We start from the raw sequence: 24,946 nt of genomic DNA, 5'->3' as shown, positions 1-24,946 counted from the left end.
ATCTTATTTTGTCTCGCAGGTGGAGGTCCAGAGTCTTTTCCTGGCAGAGGTGGTCGGGGGAGCTCAGACCACTGCCATTAACTCCTCCCTGAAGACCCTCTGCCAAATATGGAAAGAAGTAAGTAAACAGCAGACCCGTGTCCACTTTAGTTAAGTGTAAGATAAATCAATTAAAATGTCACAATCAATAATTTAATCAGGTCTACTCTGCGTCATGTTATTCAACTGTGCATATTATTTTTTCTTGAACCTCTGCTAACCAATGCAATACGTAAGCCTGCTCGGTTTTACATGATTGCACGCCAGTCCGGTGTACCGGAGGAGAGAATTCAGTCTATTTCGAGTCTTGAGTTCATTTCTATTTTTGTGAGTGCAGGAAATACCACTTCAAATTAGTATCATGTCGTGAAGGGAATACAATGCTTGCCTTGATTAACACCTCAGCCCAAACCGAGTTATGAGTTCTCGTTTTATGAGCGTTTGGTCAGCTTTTGCATTGGGCTGGGGAGGGCTGCCATAATAATCCATGGACACTGCTCCTCTGCCTGTGTTGCGGATCCGTCCACACCGAAAAAAAAAATTCAATTCTCAGTGGCGAACACAATAGCGGCCACTCACAACTTTCATTGATGAATTATGACATTCTTTGTACAGTCAAGGTATTCTGGTTACGAAATTGAATGTCATCAGGTACATGCAAATGTGGTCTGTGGAGCACATGTAACGGCCCGTTGACTTGAGACAGATGGTGAAATGATTCAGCCAAGTAAAAGGATATTAACGTTTGGCTCGACAATATTTAAACACATTATTTCTATATCTGAATCCAGGGGTGCTAATCTAGACGTGCAGCGTCAGACCAAAAAGTCTGCTGCACACCCACTCGGATTTGCCTTGGCTACTGCGGCGGCCTATGCCAATATTTCCAATGGTGGAATGTGAACAATATGAGCTTGTGATTTGGCCTGAATGTGAGAGGCTAGCCTAAATCCGGAGTGCCTCACATTGAACAACATGTGAACAATATGAGCAATTCATTTGGCCTGAATGTGAGAGGCTAGCCTAAATCCGGAGTGCCTAGTTAGAATGATATTGGATAGTCAACAGATAATCAGGCTCTGAATTAGCGGTTGCAGTGAACCCAAACAAGTTTATCGTATGAGTCCTGTGTGTCTAGTGGTGTAGACTTATCGTTTGGTCACTATTTCTATACAATCTGCGAAATCAAAAGTACCTTGCCCTTGCTTTAATATAACGCAATTTAACTGGATACGTTGGCTCATTGAAGATCGAAAGCAGTTTAACCTCTTCAACCTGATATGAACCGTATCAGGGTGCAGCGTCATTCCAGACACCTAACTCTATATATATATATATAGTATAACTCTACGTTGTGTGGCGCATTTCATAGACCAGATCGCTCATTATAACTCTGACACACAACAACGGTGCAAAAGAAGTATAACAAAGACACCATGGAAATGGTAGAAAAAAAGAAATCTCAACCCAAAAACATTATTTTATTTTTTTATTCATACTGAAAGAGAAACTCGTCATGATTTTATACAACGGTGATGCATAGTTCTTTCGGTATATCGGCCAACCCTTTTGTCTACAGAGCAGAAATGTTTTGACGAGAGCAGGTGTGTAACGTTTTTGCTTTTTTCCACTCCACCAGAACTCGGGTTTGGTGGATGAATACATCAGCACCCTGTTGATTCTGGAGCAGAACCCGGTCCATCTTGTGCTGCTGGGGGTGTGTTTCGACTTCTGCACCACACAGAAGGACATGGCCACCATTAACAAGCACAAGGTGAGCTTTTTATTAGCTAGTTTATACACTTTATACAGCCTTTTTTTCAGCCTTTTATTGTGTGTATTAGGGATGTTCAGTGACGCCGATATCTGTAGCTGTATTGGTAATTGGGTATTGTTTAAACCAGAAGGGCGCAAATTTAGAGGATATTAAAAAAAATGAAGTCAAAAAAGTATTTTTTCATTCCAAAACCTTGAAAGTTATAAGAAATGTATCCAGGAACTTGTTTGTCCGTGAACACCCCTAGTGTTTTTGGGGCCTTTGCTCTAAATACTAACGCAAAAAGATTATTGACCAACTTGCCTTCCTCAGAGTGCCCTGCTGGACCTGTACGTTAAGTCGGTCCTAATGAGCAAGACGAGGCCCCAGCAGCACGTGCTGAACAAGAGCGGCTCCATGCTGCGCCACGTCTCCCACTCCGAGTTCAAAGACCTGCTGCTGCCCGCCATGCAGAAGAGCATGCTGAGGAGCCCGGAGAACGCCATGCAGAGTGAGCAGCCTGCCGCCGTTTCTCTCCATTCAACAGACTTCCAAGTGGCACCATTATCACTGACATCCTATGGTCGCCTTTCTATCCTCAGCTGTTTCCTGCCTGCTGGCCGCCGTGACCCTTGACCTCAGCCAGTACGCCATGGATGTTGGGAAGGCTGTTGCAAGTAAGTGTGTGTGTGTAAGATTGATGATGGCGTTACATCCTACATTCCCTGGGTGAACCAGCTTTTTATTTCATTTATAACATTGCATCTGTGTGTCTCAGGCCAACTGAAGGCTAACAACCCCCAGCTGATGCAGGAGGCTGTGCAGGCCATGCAAAACCTGGCCCAGCAGTGCAGTGACCCCACCTCCATACAGGAGGTGGTCACGCACCTCTTCCTGATTCTCGGAGGTAGAACAGTCCTCCGCCGCACTTGCTATCCCCATGGGATTTTCTTTAACCTGAAGAAGAAATGATACGCGCATGAAGAACCATCATTCCTAATCGATTCCGTTTCCTTCTCAGGATCTGAGGGAAAGTTGACAGTGGTGGCACAGAAAATCAGTGTTATATCAGGTAAAGAACTGCGAAACATCCTGTGTGATCTCTTGTCAAAGACGGTATTGACACACGTTTCTGCAAGATTTGCTAACTCGTGTGTCTTTTGGTTTAGGAGTCGCTAGCTGCAGCCGCCATGCTGTGTCGGGCACCTCCAGCCAAACCCTGAGTGCCGCAGTAGCTGTGATGTTCATTCCCTATTTACAACAAGAAGGTAGCCCCCCCCCCAGTCGCATAGGACTGCTAAATCCTTATCTGTGCATCCACCAGCTGCTCTCATAGAAGAACCGTCATTCACCCAGCTGCGTTCTGCTCTCCCCGCCCTCTGCAGTCCACGAAGGGACCTTGGTGCACGCCGTGTCGGTCCTGTCCCAGTGGACCAGCCGCCTGACGGTGGAGGTGCCCGCCGCCCTGCTGGACTGGCTGAAGAAGGCCTTCACCCTCAAGGCCTCCACCTCCGCCGTCCGCCACGCCTACCTGCAGGCCATGCTTGGGGCTTTCAAAGGTGAACCCCTCCCCATCACGGTTTGCTTTCCTCTACGAGATCTCCAGCAAACTGCCCCCCCCCCCCACAGCATTCACCCTGACTCTACTGTGTCAACCTCCCCTCAGGAGACACTCTGGACAAGGCCTCTGACCTGGTGGCCCTGCTCCTCCAGACGGTGGAGAAGGCGGCGGCCCAGAACTCCCAGCATGCCATGCTGGCGGAAGGCGCGGCGGCCTCCGTTCTCCTGTGTCGGCTGGCTCTGCTGGAGGCGGTCTCAGGTTAGACCCACAGATTCAGGTCATGATTCGTCGAGTGACGGTTTTGTTTCTGGCGGACAAGGAGCACAGATCCCGTTCAAGGAACGTTTCGTTAACAAAAATGCGGTGTGTATGTCTTTGCAGAGGCCAAATTGGCAAATTTCTGGGGTCTGATTTTGGATGAAACAAAGCCACTGTTCACCACCGAGAAGTTCCTCAGCCAAGCCAGTGATGAAAGTAAGGCTGCTCATTCTGCTGCACCACCACCCCCCCATACGTCAGTGTGATGACCAGCAGACAGGACTAACGTCTTCTGTGTTTCCAGCCATGTGCACCGTGCTGCAGCTGTGTGAGCGGCTCTTCCTGGACCAAGCCCACAGACTCACCCCCAGCAAGTCCAAGTGAGGCTCTTCATCCTTTATTCAACCAAGAAAATGGCTGATAATAACGTACCTCATGAGATAGAAACAGAAGGGAGCATGGTGATCCTTCACCCTTCGCATTGAAACAAACATTTGCTGAAAGAATCACCGGAAAAGTTGGGACAAAACTTTTTTTCTTTTTTTTCAAACTTCAGTTCAAACAACCAATTGACAACGTAACTGGTCAAACTATTTTGTAATGTGTCCCTCTGACCCGGTCCCCCTCCGTTTGCAGGATGTACCACCGTGCTGTGGTGGCCGTGCTGCGGTCCCGCTCCTGGCAGGTGCGGAAGCGTGCACAGCAGATGGTGAAGAAGCTGCTGTCCGCGTTGGGCGGCTCTGGCCTGGCCCACGGCCTCCTGGGGGAGCTCTGCGTGGTCATCAACAAGCACACGGTAAGGAGGCGCTGCTCGCTACCGACGTCCCGCCCAGGAGATGGAGACTCGTGGCGGGGATGGTTCAGTGGTGTAGGGTTTGGAGCCAACCCTTTTGAGGTTCTTGACGTTGGATGTTCTGGCCCTCCCCAGCTGCAGCCTCAGGACGCTCTGGTGTCCGAGACGGGAGAGCTGACGGAGCTGGGCCGCGCCTACTCCCCCCCTCGGGCCCTGGTGGAGGCGCTGCATGTCATCTGCTCCTGCGTCGGCCAGTGGGGCGACCAGGGCGAGGCCGAGAAGATGGCCATCGCCATCATCAACGTGACGCACCATCCCTCCATAGGTACGGCCCGTCGTCATGGTAACGACACAAACGCCCATTGGCATTAGTGAGGATGATGGAGCAGAGCAAGTAGGGATGGGCATTGTTAAGATTCAACGGCGACGATGCTGCTTATCGATCCGGTACTTTAACGGTACTCTTATCAGTCATTTTATAACTTACATAAAAAACAATTGACGGTGAAAGAAAAGGCTGTGGCATAGGGTAACACAAGACGGAGGAACATCCTGCTTGGGTCAAGCGTTACCTGGGGTGAGCATTTCTGGTGATCAAGAATAGCGCCGGTGTGTTTTGTTTCCGAGCTCCTGAATAGCACTAGAAGCCTATACTTCTAAATGCTTCTGCACTGAAAGCAGTATCAAGCCATCGTTTACATGCATACTTCTATGCCCTGCGACCTCAACAATTTAAATTCATTGCAAAACAGGCTTATGGTGTGTTTTAGTTACTAAGCATTTCCTCCCCCCTCCCCTGTGGTTGTAGTGGCCACCCGGCCTGGCTTCTGGCCCGTGCTGCTGTCCGCCATGAAGCTGCAGACCCCTGACTTCATCGAGACCCACCTGGAGAGCATCCTGCCCCACCTGCTGGAGCTCAACGCAGATAACCAGGTCTGGCAGCGCTGTCACTTATCAAGGCCGCATCGCGCCCCGGCGATGTCTCACTGGTCCACGTCTTTACTCTTCATCTGTCTTTTTGTGTGACTTTAGGCGGTGAGGAATGCTGTCGGCGCCCTGTCCACTCTGTCCCCCACCAAGCTGTTGCCGCGGGTGATGGAGCAGGTGATCGAATGGCTGACGCGGTTGGAGCTTCGCCAGGTGACCCGGGAGGAGTACGCCATCATGCTCACCCCCGAGGGAGAGCTCTACGACAAGAGCATCGTCCAGAGGTACACATGTGGCCACTCACCATCAAGTAGGGTCGACCCGGGGGTCCCTCAGTACATCACGAATCAGGGTTTAGACAAAGAGTGAACAATGGGGCCCCAGGCTGAATTAGGCTTAATGCATGATCATGCTTCATTTATGACAGCGAAACAGCATTGGAAAGCCTTTGGTTGGTTCCAATTATTTAAAAGTTATGCATTTATTTTTGGGTGATTTATTAAACGCCTTGAATCAAAGGGAATTTCTTCTTTCGTAACCTAATCAATTGCATTTTCACTACAGACCTTTTGTCGTAGTATAACCACTAATCCTCACTCTCCTTGGCCCCCCAGCGCCCAGCAGGAAAGCACCAAGAAGGGCAGCATCAAGCGAGAGAACAAGGCCTACTCCTACAAGGAGCAGATCTTTGAGCTGGAGCTCCAAGAGGTGGGGTCCTCTACGACGACGCGCGTCTGATCCCAGTTCAGCGACTTGTTGTACGGGGGGGAACACTCTGTTGACCGCTGTTGTCCCTCGATGCGTTGCAGGAGATCAGGAAGAAGAAGGGCCTCAAGGACGAAGTGCAGCTGAGCAGCAAGCAGAAGGAGATGATTCAGGCACAGGTGGAGAGGGAGTCCACCATCCGCAAGAGGCTCCAGGGGGTACGTAATCTGGGTCAAACCTCCTCTCGGCCCATTGGGTCTCCGGTTCTCTGTTCTGACCCACTCTCTGCCCCCCCCCCACCCCCCCCCAGCTGGACGTGGAGCTCCAGTGTGCCGTGGGCCTGCTGGACGCCGTGCTGAAGGAGGGCCCCCCCCAGATCGTGTGGCAGCTGCCCAGCGTCCTCCAGGCCCTGATGCCCCTCCTGCAATCCCCGCTGGCCTCCCCCCGCATCAGACAGGTCTTCCTGGACATCGGGGTCTGCCTCATGCCCAAACACATGCACCAACTAGGTATGGGATCCGAGACGGCCCCGCTACGACTCTGTTGTGGTATTCATTATTGGCTCATCCTTAGGGTGAAACTGAGTTTCTGTGTTTCATTCTCGCTCTCTCGCTCTCGCTCTCTCGCTCTCTCTCTCTCGCTCTCTCTCTCTCTCTCGCTCTCGCTCTCGCTCTCGCTCTCTCTCAGCAATGCTGGTGGGTCATGTGACCCTGCGCCTTGTGAAGCCGGCCTGTGAGCTGGACCCGGCCTGGTCCCAGGAGGAGCTGGACACGGCGACCCAGCGCACCGTGCAGCTGCTCTACAATCACACCGTCCCTCAGAGGGAGAGCAAGGCTGGTGAGGACAGACCACACACACACACACACACACACACACACACACACACACACACACACACATTAAATGCATTAAAATGAGATAACGGGCTCTAGATTTTTCATCAGTAAAACAATTCAGGCCCCCACAATTTGTATATAACCTTTTTATAAACTAGATCAAATAAATGCATTTGGTTAACAGGCACTTTTTTTTCCATATCATGTATGCAACACAGAATTGAGTCCATAAAAGCCTTGTGTATCAGATTAACCCGTGTGCCTATGGGTAAAAAGGGCATCACCAATATGTGGACTGACCCAAACCCTACCCAGTCTACCCAGAAAAACTAACCTAATCAGTACACAGATGTTAAAACAAACATAAAACTCTTAGTGGAGCTGAAACTCTCACCAGGTCAGAAATAGAGTTCCCAAAGTAGTTTTAACGGTCGGTGACCTCACCTTGCACCCAGAGACGCCCGTCCCTGTAGTGATGGTTTTATCTGATTCACCTGTTTGTTTCCTCGCCTCTCATTTCCAGACGTGACTCCTCTCTCCGCCCCGGCGTTCTCCTTCTGCTTCCCGCTCCTCAACGCCATGCTGAGGGACTCGTCCGGCAGCACGGAGGAGTCCGAGAGCCTCATGACCCGCGCCCTGCAGGTGGTGGAAGTGCACGCCGAGCTCCGCGCAGAGACGGAGGTCACGGACACCTTCATTGACGAGGTGAGCGTCTAAGCTGCCGCTCCTCTAGGGAGGTTTATCGTCTGCTGTTGTGTTGCGGGTGGAACACTAACTACATCCTTCATTTTGAAGGAACAATCTTGTATGCTTCATGTATCTCCACCTTATCTACGTCTGCGGATGAGATAGATGAGATGGAGAAACATGAAGCATTGTAACATGAAGCATTAAGCAACAAGATTGTTTCTTCATTTTGAAGAAACTGTGTGCTTCATGTGTCTCCGCCCTCTTCACTTCATGTATCTTCTTCAATATGAATAAACCATTTTGTATGCTTCATGTATCTCCACATCATCAAGCATGGTGGAGAAATGTCATGTATCATGAATGTCATCTGTTCTTAAGTTTCTGTTGTTCAGGCCAGCAGTGCTTTTTAACTAGGGTGTGTGTTGTGTTCTTGTGTCAGAACGGCCCAGAGCTGCTTCCCCGTGTGGGCATGCTCCAGCTGCTCACCCAGGTCGTCGCCACCTCCACCCCCAGGCTCCAGGTACACACCAAGAACTGCACATCAGGATGTTGTAGAACCAGCAGCTATATGTTGTTGAGTTGGGGATTGATCAGTTTGGTGTAGTATTGGAAAAACCTGATTATTATCATTATTAATATATTTATTCTGACGATCGTTTGATTTTATTCCAACGACGATATTAAGTCATCAGCATTAAATAGCTTGCCTAGGAAACAAGTATATACCCAATGCGTGTTAAAGTGATGGTGTTAGGTTACATGTTGGCTGATTGAAGTCCTATCCATTCACATGCAGCCATCATCCGGGCTCAATGCTAACCGTGTCTATGTGTGTGCAGGTGTTGGCGGCCCAGGTTCTGACCGCCCTGTGCTCCAGCTCTGGAGGGGAGAAGGGCTGTGCCGTGGCGGAGCAGTCTGAGATCGACGTGCTGCTGGCTGCCATGCTGGCGTCCTGCTTCTCCGTGCGCGACGCAGCGCTCAGGGTGAGTGGAGAGCTGCTGTTAAAGAGGGCCGCTCACTCCTCTGTATGCGGGAGGTCTATGGTTGTTGGGTTAGGATGGACCCGTCAATTGTTTTAGTCAAAGCTGTATTTAAGTATCATAATTATCCCTGGTTATTACAATAATGCGGTTGGCCCAGGCTACAATCACCTGTTTGCAGATGTCAAGACTAGGGATGGGCATAATTAATCGATGCTCGATAATTGATCGTTAAGAAATGCGTCGATCAATTTATATTGTTATCGATCAAAAGGACGTTGTGTTGCATACTGTGAGTCTTGAAGCATTTAATTGAATATAACCCTGACGACTGGTGGAAAGTGAATGGAAGAAGGTTCCCCAGGCTGTCAAAGTTAGCGCGACAATACCTCTCCCCGCAACTTCGGTCCCGTCAGAGCGGGTGTTTTCTGCTGCTGGACTGACAGTTACAAGGCTGCATTCGCGTCTGACCCCCGAGCATGTTAACATGCTTATATTCCTAAACAAAAATATGTAGGCTGGAGTTACTGTATGCTATGGACAGTAGGGACAGTCACCACCGTATGTGAGTCGCTCTTTTCTTTCTTAATGTGTTGACTCTCGCTCCGCTTGGTGCCTCTTGGAGTCGTTACATTTTGCCAAAACTGTGATATTTTAGCAACAAGTCCAGCCTTATATATGTTCAATAAGGTATTGCTTTTAGATAGACTAGTTCATGCAATTGTTTGTAAATGGGTGGCTCATCTTTTTGTTGCGAGCCTTTTCCGCGCGCCGGCTGCAGGCATTATATGTCGGCCTTTTCCCCCCCCTTTTTTTCATAACAGTTATACAGTTTAATGCCCACTTTTAGCCTACTGCCTTTGTTTGATTATTGTTGTCCGATAAGTTCGCTACTTATTGTAATTGGAATAGGCTACAGATTTAGTCTTGTTGAATCGTTTCCAAACCTTTAAGAGCGCCTGTAGGCGCATTGTTCGGACTTTACGAGCGCCGCATAGGCCTATAACCTATAATGCCTGTATTTATTATTTTAAAACTGTTAAACAGTTGTAGGTCTTCAAGTTAACTGTATTGTATTAATTTTGGCCCATACATTATTGTTGGAATAAAGATTTAATTGATAAAAACATTAGAAAAAAAACATAGAAAAAAGTTAATGATTAATCGATAATTGATCGATAACTCTAGCGATGCTCGATCAAGAAAATTTCTTCAAATGCCCATCCCTAGTCAAGACCCTCTAGTCTATGGGGTGGGGGAGGTAACATAAAGCCAACTCAATAATCTACAGCAGCACAGGGCCCAAGACTGTGACGAAAATAGTTGTATGTAAAACTTTGTTTTGCATACATTGTGTTTTATATGGGTCTGTCTGGAAAGTTGATAAATCTTTTGATGTAGGAGAAGCGCGAGCAGTTGGTTCATGAGAAAAGATGTTGAGGGGTGGGGTGGTAAAATAGAATATCCCCTGTGCAATAATATTTTCTTTTACCACTTATTTAAAGTGAGGGAATGATTTCAAATGAATGAGCACAAATGGATGGTCCATGACAAACAACTTGGCAAAACTGCGACAAAGTGACTCATAAAGGAGTACACCCAAATTTGTTGGGATACCAGCAAACCAAAAAGTTTGTGGAACCAGTAGAAAGTGGTGAGCCCTGCAGCCTGTTGGTAACCTCGTGGTTAGGGGTTTGCCTGTTGACTCATGCTCAGGCTCCATGTGCAGGGTCTTCTGGAGATGGAGTTCGCCCTGCCCACCGACAGCACTGAGGCCAGCGGGCTCGCTCTGCTCCAGAGGGTCTGGGTCGCCAAGTTTGACACGGAGCAGGAGATCCGAGACCTGTCTGAGAAGTAGGTTGCTACATCACAAGACACTGGCTGTACGCATGACTTTAAAATGTCATTGCATCTCAATTGGGGGTGTGAAACTGTGGAATGGGATGAGCAAGGAGCTAAAGCAATCATGATCCAGTTTAAAAAAAGGTTCAAAGCAAGGATTTTCAAAAGGTACAGGGATGAGGGACAGAAGTAAGAAGGAAAATATAAAAAAATAAATAATAATAATATTAATATATATATGAAATAATATATCAAATATAGTATAAAGAGAGATTATGAGGAATACAGGAAGTATATATTAAATAAATATTAATTATTGAACTGTGGAAAAGGGGTAGGATTAAATAAGTGTTACACTTCTTCCTACTCCTTTTCAGACATATCAATTGAATGTATGTAATTTTTTTTTTCTTTAGTGAAGTAATTGGCACATCGCTTTTGTTTATTGTAGTGTCATGCTTTTTATTTTGTTTGGTGTTATTTGCGATGTTTGAGTTGTATTTCGATATGTCTGAAATAAATGAAATCAATCAATCAATCAAACGGTGCCCATTGGAAGTGAAGGAACTAGGCCCTAAACCGTGTATGTGTGCATTCTCCAGGCTGTGGGACTCCCTGGGGCTGGAGCTGGTCCCCGAGCTGTGCTCCCTGCTCATCGTAGACGTCACCCACCACGAGGAGGTGGTCCGCACGGCGGGGGCCGACGCCCTCTCCAGCGCCGTGAGCCAGTACAAGGAGCAGTCCGGCCCCGTGCTGGGCAAGCTCACCGAGCTCTACCACAAGAGGCTCTATGTAAGGAAGCATCCCCCCCTCCCCCCCATGTACCTGAGACTCCCAGTGGATGGACACGAGTGGATGTCTAAAGATTCGCCGTTGTGTTGTTTCACAGAGGCCACCGCCCGTGCTCGACGGCCTGGGCAGAGTCATTTCTGAATCTCCGCCTGACCAGTGGGAGGCCAGGTAAACAACCACATGACTGCCTTATGGTTAATTATTAAATAATTGGTTAGACTTATAAATCATAATAAAGTTGTGGTGTTTGATACATGTGACACCCACAAAGACACCCTAAAGTTTATTATATAATTGTATAACGTGTGATTTTAAGAGGCTCCACAACAAATCCTTTCTTCATACGCACACGGCTAGATTCAGTATATCGACCCACTTAACTGTTAGCATGTCGTGGACGAGGGCACCCAACTCACCAAGCCCCCTCTCCTCAGGTGTGGCATCGCCCTGTCTCTGAACAAACTGTCCCAGTACCTGGACGAACCCCAGGTCACGCCGCTCTTCCTCTTCTTCGTCCCCGACGCGCTGAACGACCGACACGCCGACGTGCGGCGCTGCATGCTGGACGCCGCCCTCGCAGCCCTCAACACGCACGGGAAGGTAGGCCACGACCCCCCCCCCCCCCACATAGAGGCCTCGGTACAATTAGCTTGAAACCTTGGACAATGACACTTTTTCTTATCCATAAATTCTGAATAAACTGATTTAGTTGACCACGTCTGGCGGTTAAAGACTCTCCAGAGAGTCTGGGGCTTACAGAGAGTCTGGGGTCAAAGACTTTTCCAGTGGGAGTCTGGGGGGTCAGAGACTCAAGAGACTCTGGGGGGGTTAGAGGCTCACCAGACAGGGACTTTTTGTGGGTCTAAAGTGTACATTCTGCCCCCCCCCCCCCCCCCCCCTCCCAGGACAACGTGAGCGCCCTGCTGCCGGTGTTCGAGGAGTTCCTAAAGAACGCCCCGCAGGACGCCAGCTACGACGCGGTCCGCCAGAGCGTGGTCATCCTCATGGGCTCGCTCGCCAAGCATCTGGACAAGAGCGACCCCAAGGTCAAACCCATCGTGGCCAAGCTCATCACGGCGCTGTCCACTCCCTCCCAGCAGGTAAAGACCCGCAGGGCCCTCATCCTGAACGCCTGATAGTAATAGGAGACGACAGAAGGGGCCGTACTAACTAATTTAATATGCATCATATGCATTTTATTATGGTTTCGTAACGGAAGCATTTTTGTGGCATTATCCCTTATCTTATGCTTGTTTTAATTGGAGCAGAAAACAAATGTTAGCATAAACATCAATGCCAACAAGGCATGGATATGACGCTAGCCAATCCAAAAACGTGCGTCTTGGGTCTCAAATCCAGTGTCACAAAAACATTGCCGACCTGACCACATTTTGTACCTACTATGCTTTTCTTGATCATGGTACAAGTTGAGTTCAAATAATGTAGAAAGTCACTTCAGGCGGTTCAATTGACTTTTAACTTCTTCATCTTCGGGAGATTATAGCTCTATGTATTATATTTTCACCATTCAGTCAATGCTTTTATCCAAAGTGACATACATTAAGTAGAAACTTAGGGTATTTTAAGTAATTTGCATGTGAAGGCTATAAGTAAAGCACCTTGAAGGCTATAATGTAAATGTTCGGACGGTAGGCTTGACCCTGTGCTTGTGGGCCCCTTTGTCATCAGGTCCAGGAGTCCGTGGCCAGCTGTCTGCCCCCGCTGGTGCCCGCCATCAAGGAGGACGCCGCGGGCATCGTACGCAACCTCCTGCAGCTGCTGCTGGAGAGTGACAAGTACGCTGAGCGCAAGGGCGCGGCATACGGGTTGGCAGGCCTGGTGAAGGGCCTGGGCATCCTGGCCCTGAAGCAGCAGGAAATCATGAGCACGCTGACGGAGGCCATCCAGGACAAGAAGAACTTCAGACGCAGGGAGGGTGGGTTAAATATTAAACTGGTGCTGTTTAAAGAAAATGTATATACATTTGCCACTGGATAACATTAGACCGGTAAATTGATTTAATAACCTTTTTATTATGAAGGTATTCATAATCATGAGCAAATAAGCAAATTTCCACAAACTGCTGTGATTACCTGCAGTAATCGCTATGCTAGAAGGAAGTTTAGTCTCTGTAGCTAGACTGAGCCAATCCTGTGTTTCCATGTACTGCTTTTGATGTACTGCTTCTCTCCCCAAGGTTCGCTGTTCGCCTTTGAGATGCTGTGCAACATGCTGGGCAAGCTGTTTGAGCCCTACGTGGTGCACGTCCTGCCCCACCTCCTGCTCTGCTTCGGAGACGGGAACCAGTACGTCAGAGAGGTGAGACTGACCGCACCCAATAATGCATCAAAGACCTTGATTATTAACTAATGGGGGAAAACTTGTAACATACTGGGAGATATTGACCGTATTCGATCATGAAGATTGGGTGGCTTTCTAATGTATTAGTGGCTGTGTATTGTATTAATGGTGTGTACTGTATTAGCGGTATGTAATGTATAAGTGGTGTTTAATGCCTTAACGGTGTGTGATGTTAACCCCTCCACCTCCAGGCTGCAGATGACTGTGCCAAGGCTGTGATGAGGAACCTGAGTGCCCACGGGGTGAAGCTGGTGCTGCCCTCTCTGCTGGTGGCCCTGAACGAGGAGTCCTGGAGAACCAAAGCAGGTTGGTCAGCACATCCCAAGGAATGCAAAGCATGTATTACTTTCTCCACACACATCTTCACTGGCCTGCAATGCGGTTACATTCCCCCTCAACGATTCGAATGCACAGCGATCCTCAATGTATGGCATCCTCAGTTTTCTAGATCACAGCAAATTGGTACATTTTCCTTATTAAATACACGCAGTCAGATAATCAGAACTCTATTTTTATTTGCAAAGTGCTTTAATTAAATGAAGACTAAAACGTTCTCTAATAGAGCTGCAGCTGTGTGACCTCAATAAGTAAACAGTACAAAAACCCTTACCAGTTTGCTGTCAGCTACAAAATAACGTCTTCACATAGAAGCTGCAATGCAGGGCTCTTCCTTGATATACCTGTAGTCAATGCTGATCAACAATGATGTAAATAATGTAATCGATCCAAACCACATTCTAGACTGCTAATTCAACAAATACACAATGCTTGCCGGCCCCTAGGCCTAGCTCTTTGTTCACTGGAACTTTGATTTACAAGAACAGGGGCATGTCTCCTCTTGTCATCAACATTCCCAAAAAGATAATGTTTAGATAATGATCACTCACACCAGTCTCACAGGCGAGCTGCGTTCAGTCACATAGCGTCAGCAGAGACAATACAGTAGGGGTGCAAATGTGTACTTGAGTAAATGAGAACTCTTCAGGCACACAATACAAAGAACTAACTATTACAAAGAAATTCTGACATCTTAAAACTACATTTTGTTTTACGTTGTGTATTTTGGCAAAGTTTTCAAGCAGGATATATACCTAGGCTCACAAAGGTGGAGCTCCCTTGATGGATAGTATTCAGATAATGGCCGCCGGCCAGGAATGACCCAATCTCCCAAATTTAAATGTATAGCAGCGTAGCGCTACGGCGGTGGTGTATTGAAACAATCCCACTTCTCATTGGCAGTTGTTGTAGATGGCAGGTTGTGTTGTTAAGGTGTGAGACCTGACAGCCCCACACCAACTAGCTCTGTTTCTCCTGCTGGTGTCTTTCGGCGCCCCCCTCGTCCTCACGCCTCTCCCTCCTCCTCCTCACGCCTCTCCCTCCTCCTCCTCCCCCTCATCATCCCCCAGGCTCCGTGGAGCTGCTGGGCGCCATGGCCTTCTGCGCCCCCAAGCAGCTGTCCTCCTGCCTGCCCAGCATCGTGCCCAAGTTGACGGAGGTGCTCACCGACTCCCACGTCAAGGTGCAGAAGGCCGGCCAGCAGGCCCTCCGGCAGATCGGCTCCGTCATCCGCAACCCCGAGATCCTGGGTAAGACGTGGGCCAGGTCAGGGGCCCTCAAGAGAACCCCTCATGTAGTTCAGGGGATTGTTGACTGTGATACCGTTAATACTGTTCATTGATCATTGCTTATACGTCTGATTGATACTCATAATATTGTTATTGGAGTTAGTAATCAATCGGATGAACTGTCCCGACAGCCATCACGCCGATCCTGCTGGACGCCCTCACCGACCCGTCCAGGCGGACCCACAACTGCCTGCAGACGCTGCTGGACACCAAGTTTGTCCACTTCATTGACGCCCCCTCCCTGGCCCTCATCATGCCCATCGTCCAGAGAGCCTTCCAGGACCGCTCCACCGACACGCGCAAGATGGCTGCCCAGATCATCGGCAACATGTACTCCCTCACGGACCAGAAGGTGCAATGTTGTTACACGTTGAACACAGCCCTCATATAGGTTGTATTTACAGACCCGTGGCCGCATGCGTTGATACACATTTGACAGTATATGTCTTTGGTTGCAGGACTTGTCGCCATACCTACCCAGTGTCATTCCTGGACTCAAGGCCTCTCTGCTGGACCCAGTGCCTGAGGTATGTGTAGTAGCCATGCATCACGACACAATGAAACTGGACCAAATGGACAGAAATTGTCTGGATACAGGCGTGATTTCTGTATATTTTTGTAATTTAGTTTCCTTTGTTTCTTTTTTTTTGATGCTACTAAATCCCCAAATGTCCCTTATATTAACATGACAAATTAATGCTGCAGGATATATATTGTATATTTATTAGACATTGCAATATGAAGATGCACGATAAACATATTGTAAAAGACTGCATGGCCTTCGAAAATTACTGATGGGCACCATTTTGCAATCAGGGTCTAGTGTTAAGGGCTTAACTGGAAATAAGTAAATTGCATTTAATCAGAACAGTTATTTCGCCATCTAGTGGCTATATGGTGAAATTGTTTGGCTTGGTGTCATTCACTTATTAGGTGAATGCTGCATGCAGCGCTCAACTATTGTTAAAGGTCCCATGACATGAAAATCTCAATTTATGAGGTTTTCTAACATAAATATGAGTTCCCCTAGGCTGCCTATGGTCCCCCAGTGGCTAAAACTTGCGTTTGGTGTAAAACGAGCACTAGCTGTTCTGCTCGCCTTTGAAAAAACGGAGGCTCAAGCGCGCTGATTTGGAAATCTGTGCTCATGACGTCATGAGGAATCTCAGCTCCTCCCCTTACTCTGCCTGGCCCGCCCAGAGACGTTGGCCCGCCAATGAGACTCGACCGTGCGAGCGCCACATGTGTGTGTGTGAATACACACACTGTAACGCAAGTGTTTCTTGTCGGTTCTTTGACGTGTCTTGTGTTTCCACAACGAGACTGTCGTGGGGGTTATCTGAGCCATGGTTGAGAAGGAATTGGGGGAAAGGAACTTTGGTTTGACTCGCTGAAGTACATGAACTGCGACATGCCGCCGGTTGCCGCGAGGCACCATCGCCCGGCAGCCGGCAGCCGGCAGCAGGCAGCGCGCGGTTCAGTCGACTTCAGGTTGATGTGAAAGTGGAAGAACCAGAGACGTCGCAGAACCCGACAAAGTCGTTTGTGATTCATAATATCGTCTGGAGGCGCACACAATATGTTATATGATATAGATATCTAGGCTATGTATTATATGATATTATTTAGATATAGAGCTCCAGGACTGTAACGCAAGTGTTGTACACTTCCTTGTTATTTGGATAACCGTTCTGCTGTTGGTGTGATGGCGCATCACGTCGGACTCTCGTCTCTGGTATTTCTACAACGAGACTCGTATTGGGGGTTATCTCAGCCAAGGTTGAGAATGAATTGGGGGGAAGGAACTTTGGCTTTGACTCCCTCAAGACCATGAACCACGACAAGGAGGAGAAAGGGATCTTTGCCGGGCAGCGCTTATGCACCTCCGCCTCCGGCGGTGGTCCCTCAGCGGGGCTCAAGCGGGAGACATTCGCCGCCAACAATCCCTTTCTCCTCCATGTCGTGGTTCATGTTCTTGAGGGAGTCAAAGCCAAAGTTCCTTCCCCCCAATTCATTCTCAACCTTGGCTGAGATAACCCCCAATACGAGTCTCGTTGTAGAAATACCAGAGACGAGAGTCCGACGTGATGCGCCATCACACCAACAGCAGAACGGTTATCCAAATAACAAGGAAGTGTACAACACTTGCGTTACAGTCCTGGAGCTCTATATCTAAATAATATCATATGATACATAGATATCTATATCATATAACATATTGTGTGCGCCTCCAGACAATATTATGAATCACAAACGACTTTGTCGGGTTCTGCGACGTCTCTGGTTCTTCCACTTTCACATCAACCTGAAGTCGACTGAACCGCGCGCTGCCTGCTGCCGGCTGCCCGCTGCCGGGCGATGGTGCCTCGCGGCAACCGGCGGCATGTCGCAGTTCATGTACTTCAGCGAGTCAAACCAAAGTTCCTTTCCCCCAATTCCTTCTCAACCATGGCTCAGATAACCCCCACGACAGTCTCGTTGTGGAAATACAAGACAAGTCAAAGAACCAACAAGAAACACTTGCGTTACAGTGTGTGTATTCACATTGATGTGGACGTTGAAGAACCAGGAACGTCGGAGAACCCAACGCGGTCGTTTGAGATTCATAATATCGGCTCACACAGCTTTTGGCCGTGATAATATATATTATATGATATAGATATCTGTGTAGGCTATATGATAATATTTAGATATAGAGCTCCAGGACTCCCGTGTGTTCTAGAATATTTACAGAACACGGCTAAAGGCTGTGTGCGGCTCGCCATTGCGATACATCCACTGTAAACAGAGCGCATGGTGGCTGCAAGCTGCTCAGGGCCACACCCCCACCCTCCTCCTTGACACGCCCACCGAAACAGCGCATTTGGGGGAAGCTCAATGTGCGACTGGCTCGGAGTGGCTGTAACTCTGCACCACGGCTGAATTTAGGGAACGTCTTTGAATACTGTGTTAGTTGCCCACTAATACCTATATTAAAGAATACATAAAATAGCATGTCATGGGACCTTTAAGTTTTATTCTTTCTTTACATCTTTCCTCTTTAATATTCTCTACAAACTTTGGGACCTATCTCCTTCCTAAATTGTTCACATAGAGACTCCATTCAAATTTTAAAATGTTCAGAATAGCTTTGAATGGCGTGCTTCTTTTCAGATTATTATTTTTTTTTAAATACTTTATAAGATATTCTACTTTTAAAATACTGTATTTTCTTTAACATGGGAGTCAATGGGGGACGGTAATTTCGATATCATTTAAACTTTCTTCAGAATCACAGTTTTAGTTTCATACCGGCTTAGTTTTCAGCTGTTCTCATTGAAGACGTCTGCCCATTCTGACACTCCTACTCCTACTACAGACATTGTAACGCAATCACTTTTCAACCGTTTACCTTCGGTCACCTCACTTGCCTTCACAAGAGTGTGTCCCAAGCTGACCGCCTCCTCTCCCCGCTCTCCCTACAGGTGCGCACGGTCTCGGCCAAGGCCCTGGGGGCCATGGTGAAGGGCATGGGGGAGAGCTGCTTCGACGACCTGCTGCCCTGGCTCATGGAGACCCTTGCCTCGGAGCAGAGCTCTGTGGACCGCTCCGGGGCCGCTCAAGGTGGGTCCTCCCCCAGCCCCAGGGCTCCTCCCCCAGCCCCAGGGCTCCTCCCCCAGCCCCAGGGCTCCTCCCCCAGCCCCAGGGCTCCTCCTCACCCCCTTGTCAGTTGGTGCTCGGTCCGTCTGTGTACAGCAGAAGGCTGTTTGGGTGGACCTAAAATAGGTCATTTAATGTAGGAATGGGCTGGGATGATCACCAGTATCAGGTTATACTAATCCATTTGTATTTTTGTCCTTTATGTTCCACCATTAAATATGTCTTGAGGGGAAATAGAGTTTCCATATTCAACTTTGTGGACTCCATTGTTCCGAAGTGGCTCATTTTATACGATTTAAATAATATAGATTGACAGATTCACCTTGGCGAGAATAGTATTCTAAGTGTAGTGAGATCATGGATGTAACGCACGGAGCTCTCCTCGGCCTGTCCCAGGTCTGGCGGAGGTGATGGCTGGCCTGGGAGTGGAGAAGCTGGACAAGCTGATGCCCGACGTGGTGCACACGGCCAGCAAGGTGGACATCGCCTCCCACGTGAGGGACGGCTACATCATGATGTTCATCTACCTGCCCCTGACCTTTGGGGACAGGTTCACCCCCTACGTTGGCCCCATCATCCCCTGCATCCTGAAGGTACTGTCCTACAGCTTTTCTCCATGTAGGCTTTTATTCATGCTTTTGGTTTCCGAATAGTAAATGGAAAAGGCTTAAACGGATCATTATCTACTGTGTACTTCTGGAACAGAAGTTTTCAAAATTGTCACATTTTACCATTCGACTTATTCCTGTGCTAAATTAGCAGAGCTCAACTGTTTTCTGTTTGCATGCGCTTATCTCGGAGGGCATTAGTGCTGCGGTGCAACTCTCATTGAAGCTTTGGATAGTGTGCAAACCACCTTTTTTAAGATGTGTCTTAAGGGGGACTCGGGTGCACTCAGACACTCTTAACCCTTAATTCCAGCCCTGCTCTAAACCTTCATTGCCATCAAAATAAACAAAGAACAAGAAATCAAACCTGAAATCAAATCTTCTGACGTGTGTAGTCCTTCTATTACGCATGAGCCCTGCTGAATCAGAGGTAAACACTAGTTAAGTTTAAAACAACAGTGGTTCCCCGTTCTCCCAAATCCTGAAACTGCAGAGAAACAAAGCTCTGTAGTGGTTTTAACCAGGCATGTGCGTCTCTGTGCGACCCAGGCTCTGGCGGATGAGAACGAGTACGTGAGGGACACCGCTCTGCGGGCCGGCCAGCGGATCATCAGCATGTACGCCGAGACCGCCATCGCCCTGCTGCTCCCCGAGCTGGAGCAGGGCCTGTTCGATGACCTGTGGAGGATCAGGTCAGCACCCAGACTTTAGAGGGACTTAAACCCTGTGCAGTGAATTCAGTTTGTTTGGGGTGAAGGGGGGGGCTTCTTGCTTCAAGTTGACTGCAGGTAGACTCAGGACATTGGGAATCAAACACGGTACCTTTTCTTCTGTGAGTGCAACTTCCAGACGAAGATTACAAGAAAGAAAGAAACACACATTCAATTGTAAATGTTTTTTGTTATTGGCCATCTTATTGAGTAAGGAACTAGTGGCCAGAGGCAGCACTGAAAATGATGGGGGTGTCTTTTATCCTGAGATTTTTCATTAAGCTATAAAGAACTATAGAAGGATGGTTAGCTTGCGTTTGTAGCAAGCATGTAATTTAAAGAGTGGGACCTTGAGCAGTAGCTTTAGGTTATTAACTGGGTCGAGATCCTATACACCTTGTGTGTAGCATCTTGTTGAGATCCAGAGTGTATAATCAGTGGAGAGAAAGAAGTGCGCAGTCACACATGTTGACCAGCTATTCTGTGTCGCGCTACAGGTTCAGCTCCGTGCAGCTGCTTGGAGATCTGTTGTTCCACATCTCTGGAGTGACAGGAAAGATGACCACGGAGACAGCCTCAGAGGACGACAACTTCGGCACAGCGGCTTCCAACAAAGTACGCTTGGAAAATATGAGGGCTCCGATAAAACTTATACCATGTCCGGGATGGACAGCCAATTTAATCTTGACATCTTTCTTTGCAAAACTAAATATCCATTTCAGAGTTACACAATACTTTATGACATTACACAGTAAGACATTGCCTTGTGTTTGTTTGGGACATTACTGTGATAAATGTTGCTAATCTGTCCCTCCCTCCCCCACCAGGCAATCATCGGGGCCCTGGGAGACATTCGGCGTAACCGCGTGCTCTCCGGCCTCTACATGGGCCGCTCGGACACCCAGCTGGTGGTCCGCCAGGCCTCGCTCCACGTCTGGAAGATCGTGGTGTCCAACACGCCGCGCACCCTCCGCGAGATCCTGCCCACCCTCTTCAAACTGCTGCTAGGCTTTCTGGCGTCCACATGCCCCGACAAGAGAACGGTACGGGCTCGCGTCCCTCTGCATCAGTCGAAGCGCTCCTCTTCATCAGTCTTTGTGATATCAACAACTCAACCCGTCACACTCACTGCTGAAGTTTTTCCTTTGTTTTCATTTAACGTTCTTGTTTATTATCGTGTTCCTTTTAGTGATATAATGATGATGATTATAATACAACAAATATTATGTTCCGCCTAATTCGTTATATCCTGTTCTCCCCAATAATCTCCCCCCCTTAAATCAAAACCGACTCAAGCATCGACATGAATTTACCGATCAGTCGAATAAAGCAAAAGGTTTACTCTTCATGTGTTGATGCATCTAAACAGCTTCCCCGCTAATAACATGTGCAGACCATTAATGTTGACCGTGTGTGTGTGTGTCCTCAGATCGCAGCGCGTACGCTGGGCGACCTGGTGAGGAAGCTCGGAGAGAAGATCCTTCCGGAGATCATCCCCATCCTGGAGGCCGGCCTGCGTTCTGACAAGAGCGACGAGAGACAGGGCGTCTGCATCGGCCTCAGCGAGATCATGAAGTCCACTAGCAGGGACGCGGTACGCCTTTCTTCTATTTGTTTTACTGTATGCAAATATTTGATGCGAAAAAGCTTTAAAAAACTTTATTGATAAAACAATTTTTATATTAGTGTTTTGGATAAGAATAGGCAAAAGAGAATCCCTGCCACATAGGATAGATCAGGGATGGGCAACTTTCATGATAAAGAGGGCCACATTTTTCATCATAACCATCGGAGGGCCACATGACTGCACACTTCAACCAAATGTGAGCTGAGACAATTTTGAATTTGGTAGATATGATTTCCTGTATTCTGGTGCATTTTGGGGATGGCCATTACCTAAAAAATCATCCAGAATCATAACCTATGTACGGTATGTTAATTGAACCAACATGCATTCATTTCATGTTTTCCATGCTCAAACAGCCACATTAATGGTCAGTATTTTTATCAGTGCAAAGGGCTCACATACATACAAGTCAAAAAACTGAAAAACAGTGGCCCAACATTAAGTGCAACAACTCAATGAACTCAAACCCAACAAGCAGTTGTAGTAGTTGTAGTGGCGACTTAAGTGGATATCTTTAATGACTGATATCGCTTCTAAGCAAACTAGACGCATGGGTTTGCCTTCGAATTCTATGAATTCTTCTCATCTTTCTTGACCGAGTTTTCTGTAACTCGATCAATTATTATTATTCATTTTATTTTATTTATTTATTTTTATTATTTTTTTTATTATGTGCGGGCCTGACTGAGTGAGGATGCGGGCCGCACTGAGTGAGGACGGCCCGCGGGCCGCCAGTTGCCCATCCCTGGGATAGATGCATAGCACGCCTGACCCATCCACCTCGCTGGGAACACCCACTCACCGTTATAACCCTGGGTGTGGCTGCAGGTGTTGGTGTTCTCGGAGTCCCTGGTCCCCACGGTGCGGAAGGCCCTGTGCGACCCCCTGGAGGAGGTGCGCGAGGCCGCAGCCAAGACCTTCGAGCAGCTGCACTCCACCATTGGCCACCAGGCACTGGACGACATCCTGCCCGCCCTGCTCAAACAGCTGGTGAGAGGAGGCCCCGCTCGCCCCCAGAGAGAGAGTGTAGCTCAATGTGTACAGATGTATATTCATACATGTGTATCTCTGTTGCCAGGATGATGAAGCCACAGCAGGGTTCGCCCTGGACGGTCTGAAACAGGTCATGGCCGTGAAGAGCCGTTCCGTGCTGCCTTACCTGGTGCCAAAGGTAAGGGTTGCCCTCCTAAGTAGTCGACTTTGCTACGGTTGTAAAGAGCTGAAGGGATCACAATGCCGACAGATTTTAGATGGATAGATATATCTCTTACTACCTGATCAAAATAACTATGGATCAAATATCTGATCAACCACGAGTCTCTCACAATAGAATAATATACCAGAATATCTTATGTAGACGAAGTGTGAATCCAGTGAGGATGTTGGGCTCACACTGACCCATGACCTCCCTCCCCCCAGCTGACCTCCCCTCCTGTCAACACGCGGGTGCTGGCCTTCCTGTCCGTGGTGGCCGGCGACGCCCTGACCCGCCACCTGGGGGTCATCCTGCCGGCCCTGCTGTCCTCACTGAAGAGCAAGTTGGACACAGAGGACGGAGAGCAGGTGAGACCACCTGTTGAGTCTCAACAAGGATCAAATAGAACACCAAATAATCACGTTCGATAAAGATGACAATTTTAGGATCCGTTCAATATTTGACTAAAGGTTTAAAATTCAGTTATTCAGTCTGATGGTTTGACTTCAACCGCTTCAATGGCCAGAGTGCCGTTGTATAATTGTATGTTTAAAAGTAGAATATTAAAACAATCCAAAAATGTCATTACAAGCAGTAGATTTAAAAATATGAACCGACTTGCGATGAAAACTTGAGGAGATGGCTGTCCAAGTCAATAGTAAAATGTCAAAGATAGCTGACGGCCAGCCTTTATAATTATAATGATAATGGCTAAGAATTGCGATAGTAGAGTGCTGCCTAGCAGCACTAACTTGGCCATTATGGATGTTTGAGAATGCACTCCTGTGAGCTACATTGGTAAGTCGAAGTTATGACATGTCCCGGCTGTTGGCATTTAAAAAATGTATGAAATCCCGAACATTTGAAGCATGCAGGACGTGATGCGTTTCAGGAGATGGGAGACTGACCTGCTCACATTAAGCTTGTACTTGGAATACAAATTTCATAACTTCCACCTTAACATCCATAGCCATACTATATATATTTATTATGGAATTGTATGGCCTCGTTTGGTTAATACATTTTTTTAGAAAGTTTTTCACAACATAATAAATGATATCGGAGCGGCCGTCACCAAAAAAACCCCTGCTTCACTCATCCATGAGTGTTTGTGTTGCCTCCTGCCACCTCAGGAGCTGCAAAGCTGTCAGACGGTGATCCTCTCGGTGGAGGACGAGGTGGGCCAGCGCGTCATCATAGACGACCTGCTGGAGGCCACGCGGGGCGCCGACCCCGGCCTCAGGCAGGCCGCCATCACCATCCTCAACGGCTACTTCGCCCGCACCCGCCTGGACTACAGCGCCCACACACGCAACCTGCTCTCGGGCCTCATCCGCCTGCTCAACGACTCCAACCCCGAGGTCCTGCTGCAGAGCTGGGACACCCTCAACTCCATCACCAAGGTGGGTTGGTTCAGCTTGGCCCAGAGCATAGTGATGCGGCGAATAATATGTTCAAAGCGGCCTTCTAGGCGCCACCGATCAGGCAGCACCACAAAATGAAGGGCCCTGGCGAATGGGATGCTAGAAAGTGGTCCCAGAAAGGGTGGGAGAGGCTCAGACAGTGACAAATGACTGCAAAAGTCCCCCTTCTGGATCTGCCGCATACCCCTCACACGTGCGCAACGCAAGGATGAGCCTGGTCTCCGATCAGATTGACAAAGTGCTTCACTTTCTAATAGTATAAATACAATCGTCTTAATAGAAATGCATCGTCAGTCAAATAGAATGACATGGTGACTGTCAGAGAAAGGTCATTCGCTGTACTGAGACTGGTTTTGTCCCCGTGTTGCAGAAGCTGGACGCCAGCAGCCAGTTGGCCCTGATAGACGACCTGCACAGGGACCTGAGGTCCGTCAGTGCGGACGTGAAGGGGCAGCATCTCCCCGGCTTCTGCCTACCCAAGAAGGTAAGGTTGGACCCATTCCCAGAACACACAGGCGGCGGATGCATTGGGTCAGCCGCTGTGTGACCCGGGTTGGGACCATGGCCTTGTTATTAAA

At 48.2% G+C, this 24,946-nt stretch overlaps 1 protein-coding gene across 1 annotated transcript in view; it reads left to right on the top strand.

The window, feature by feature from the left end:
* gcn1 (GCN1 activator of EIF2AK4) overlaps window positions 1-24,946 on the top strand; it is a 33,845-nt gene that overhangs the window by 3,351 nt on the left and 5,548 nt on the right. The window contains exons 6-49 of the mRNA XM_060055093.1: window positions 20-118; window positions 1,679-1,813; window positions 2,129-2,306; window positions 2,398-2,472; window positions 2,574-2,702; window positions 2,817-2,867; window positions 2,965-3,063; window positions 3,181-3,354; window positions 3,462-3,614; window positions 3,738-3,830; window positions 3,919-3,994; window positions 4,251-4,410; window positions 4,543-4,732; window positions 5,216-5,340; window positions 5,440-5,618; window positions 5,949-6,042; window positions 6,144-6,257; window positions 6,350-6,548; window positions 6,727-6,876; window positions 7,399-7,580; window positions 8,005-8,085; window positions 8,405-8,548; window positions 10,275-10,399; window positions 10,990-11,179; window positions 11,277-11,347; window positions 11,614-11,779; window positions 12,085-12,279; window positions 12,869-13,115; window positions 13,377-13,498; window positions 13,732-13,846; window positions 14,947-15,126; window positions 15,297-15,517; window positions 15,624-15,692; window positions 18,630-18,768; window positions 19,201-19,397; window positions 19,962-20,104; window positions 20,620-20,737; window positions 20,950-21,165; window positions 21,552-21,716; window positions 22,578-22,739; window positions 22,828-22,920; window positions 23,169-23,312; window positions 24,078-24,347; window positions 24,739-24,852. Coding sequence (XP_059911076.1) covers window positions 20-118; window positions 1,679-1,813; window positions 2,129-2,306; window positions 2,398-2,472; window positions 2,574-2,702; window positions 2,817-2,867; window positions 2,965-3,063; window positions 3,181-3,354; window positions 3,462-3,614; window positions 3,738-3,830; window positions 3,919-3,994; window positions 4,251-4,410; window positions 4,543-4,732; window positions 5,216-5,340; window positions 5,440-5,618; window positions 5,949-6,042; window positions 6,144-6,257; window positions 6,350-6,548; window positions 6,727-6,876; window positions 7,399-7,580; window positions 8,005-8,085; window positions 8,405-8,548; window positions 10,275-10,399; window positions 10,990-11,179; window positions 11,277-11,347; window positions 11,614-11,779; window positions 12,085-12,279; window positions 12,869-13,115; window positions 13,377-13,498; window positions 13,732-13,846; window positions 14,947-15,126; window positions 15,297-15,517; window positions 15,624-15,692; window positions 18,630-18,768; window positions 19,201-19,397; window positions 19,962-20,104; window positions 20,620-20,737; window positions 20,950-21,165; window positions 21,552-21,716; window positions 22,578-22,739; window positions 22,828-22,920; window positions 23,169-23,312; window positions 24,078-24,347; window positions 24,739-24,852 — 6,342 coding nt within the window. The remainder of the gene's footprint in view (window positions 1-19; window positions 119-1,678; window positions 1,814-2,128; window positions 2,307-2,397; window positions 2,473-2,573; window positions 2,703-2,816; window positions 2,868-2,964; window positions 3,064-3,180; window positions 3,355-3,461; window positions 3,615-3,737; window positions 3,831-3,918; window positions 3,995-4,250; window positions 4,411-4,542; window positions 4,733-5,215; window positions 5,341-5,439; window positions 5,619-5,948; window positions 6,043-6,143; window positions 6,258-6,349; window positions 6,549-6,726; window positions 6,877-7,398; window positions 7,581-8,004; window positions 8,086-8,404; window positions 8,549-10,274; window positions 10,400-10,989; window positions 11,180-11,276; window positions 11,348-11,613; window positions 11,780-12,084; window positions 12,280-12,868; window positions 13,116-13,376; window positions 13,499-13,731; window positions 13,847-14,946; window positions 15,127-15,296; window positions 15,518-15,623; window positions 15,693-18,629; window positions 18,769-19,200; window positions 19,398-19,961; window positions 20,105-20,619; window positions 20,738-20,949; window positions 21,166-21,551; window positions 21,717-22,577; window positions 22,740-22,827; window positions 22,921-23,168; window positions 23,313-24,077; window positions 24,348-24,738; window positions 24,853-24,946) is intronic.

The sequence above is a fragment of the Gadus macrocephalus genome, chromosome 6 (assembly GCF_031168955.1).
Source record: "Gadus macrocephalus chromosome 6, ASM3116895v1".
Taxonomy (NCBI): Eukaryota; Metazoa; Chordata; class Actinopteri; order Gadiformes; family Gadidae; genus Gadus; species Gadus macrocephalus.
The sequence above is the reverse complement of the archived record's forward strand: the minus strand, read 5'-3'. Positions and strand labels throughout refer to the sequence as shown.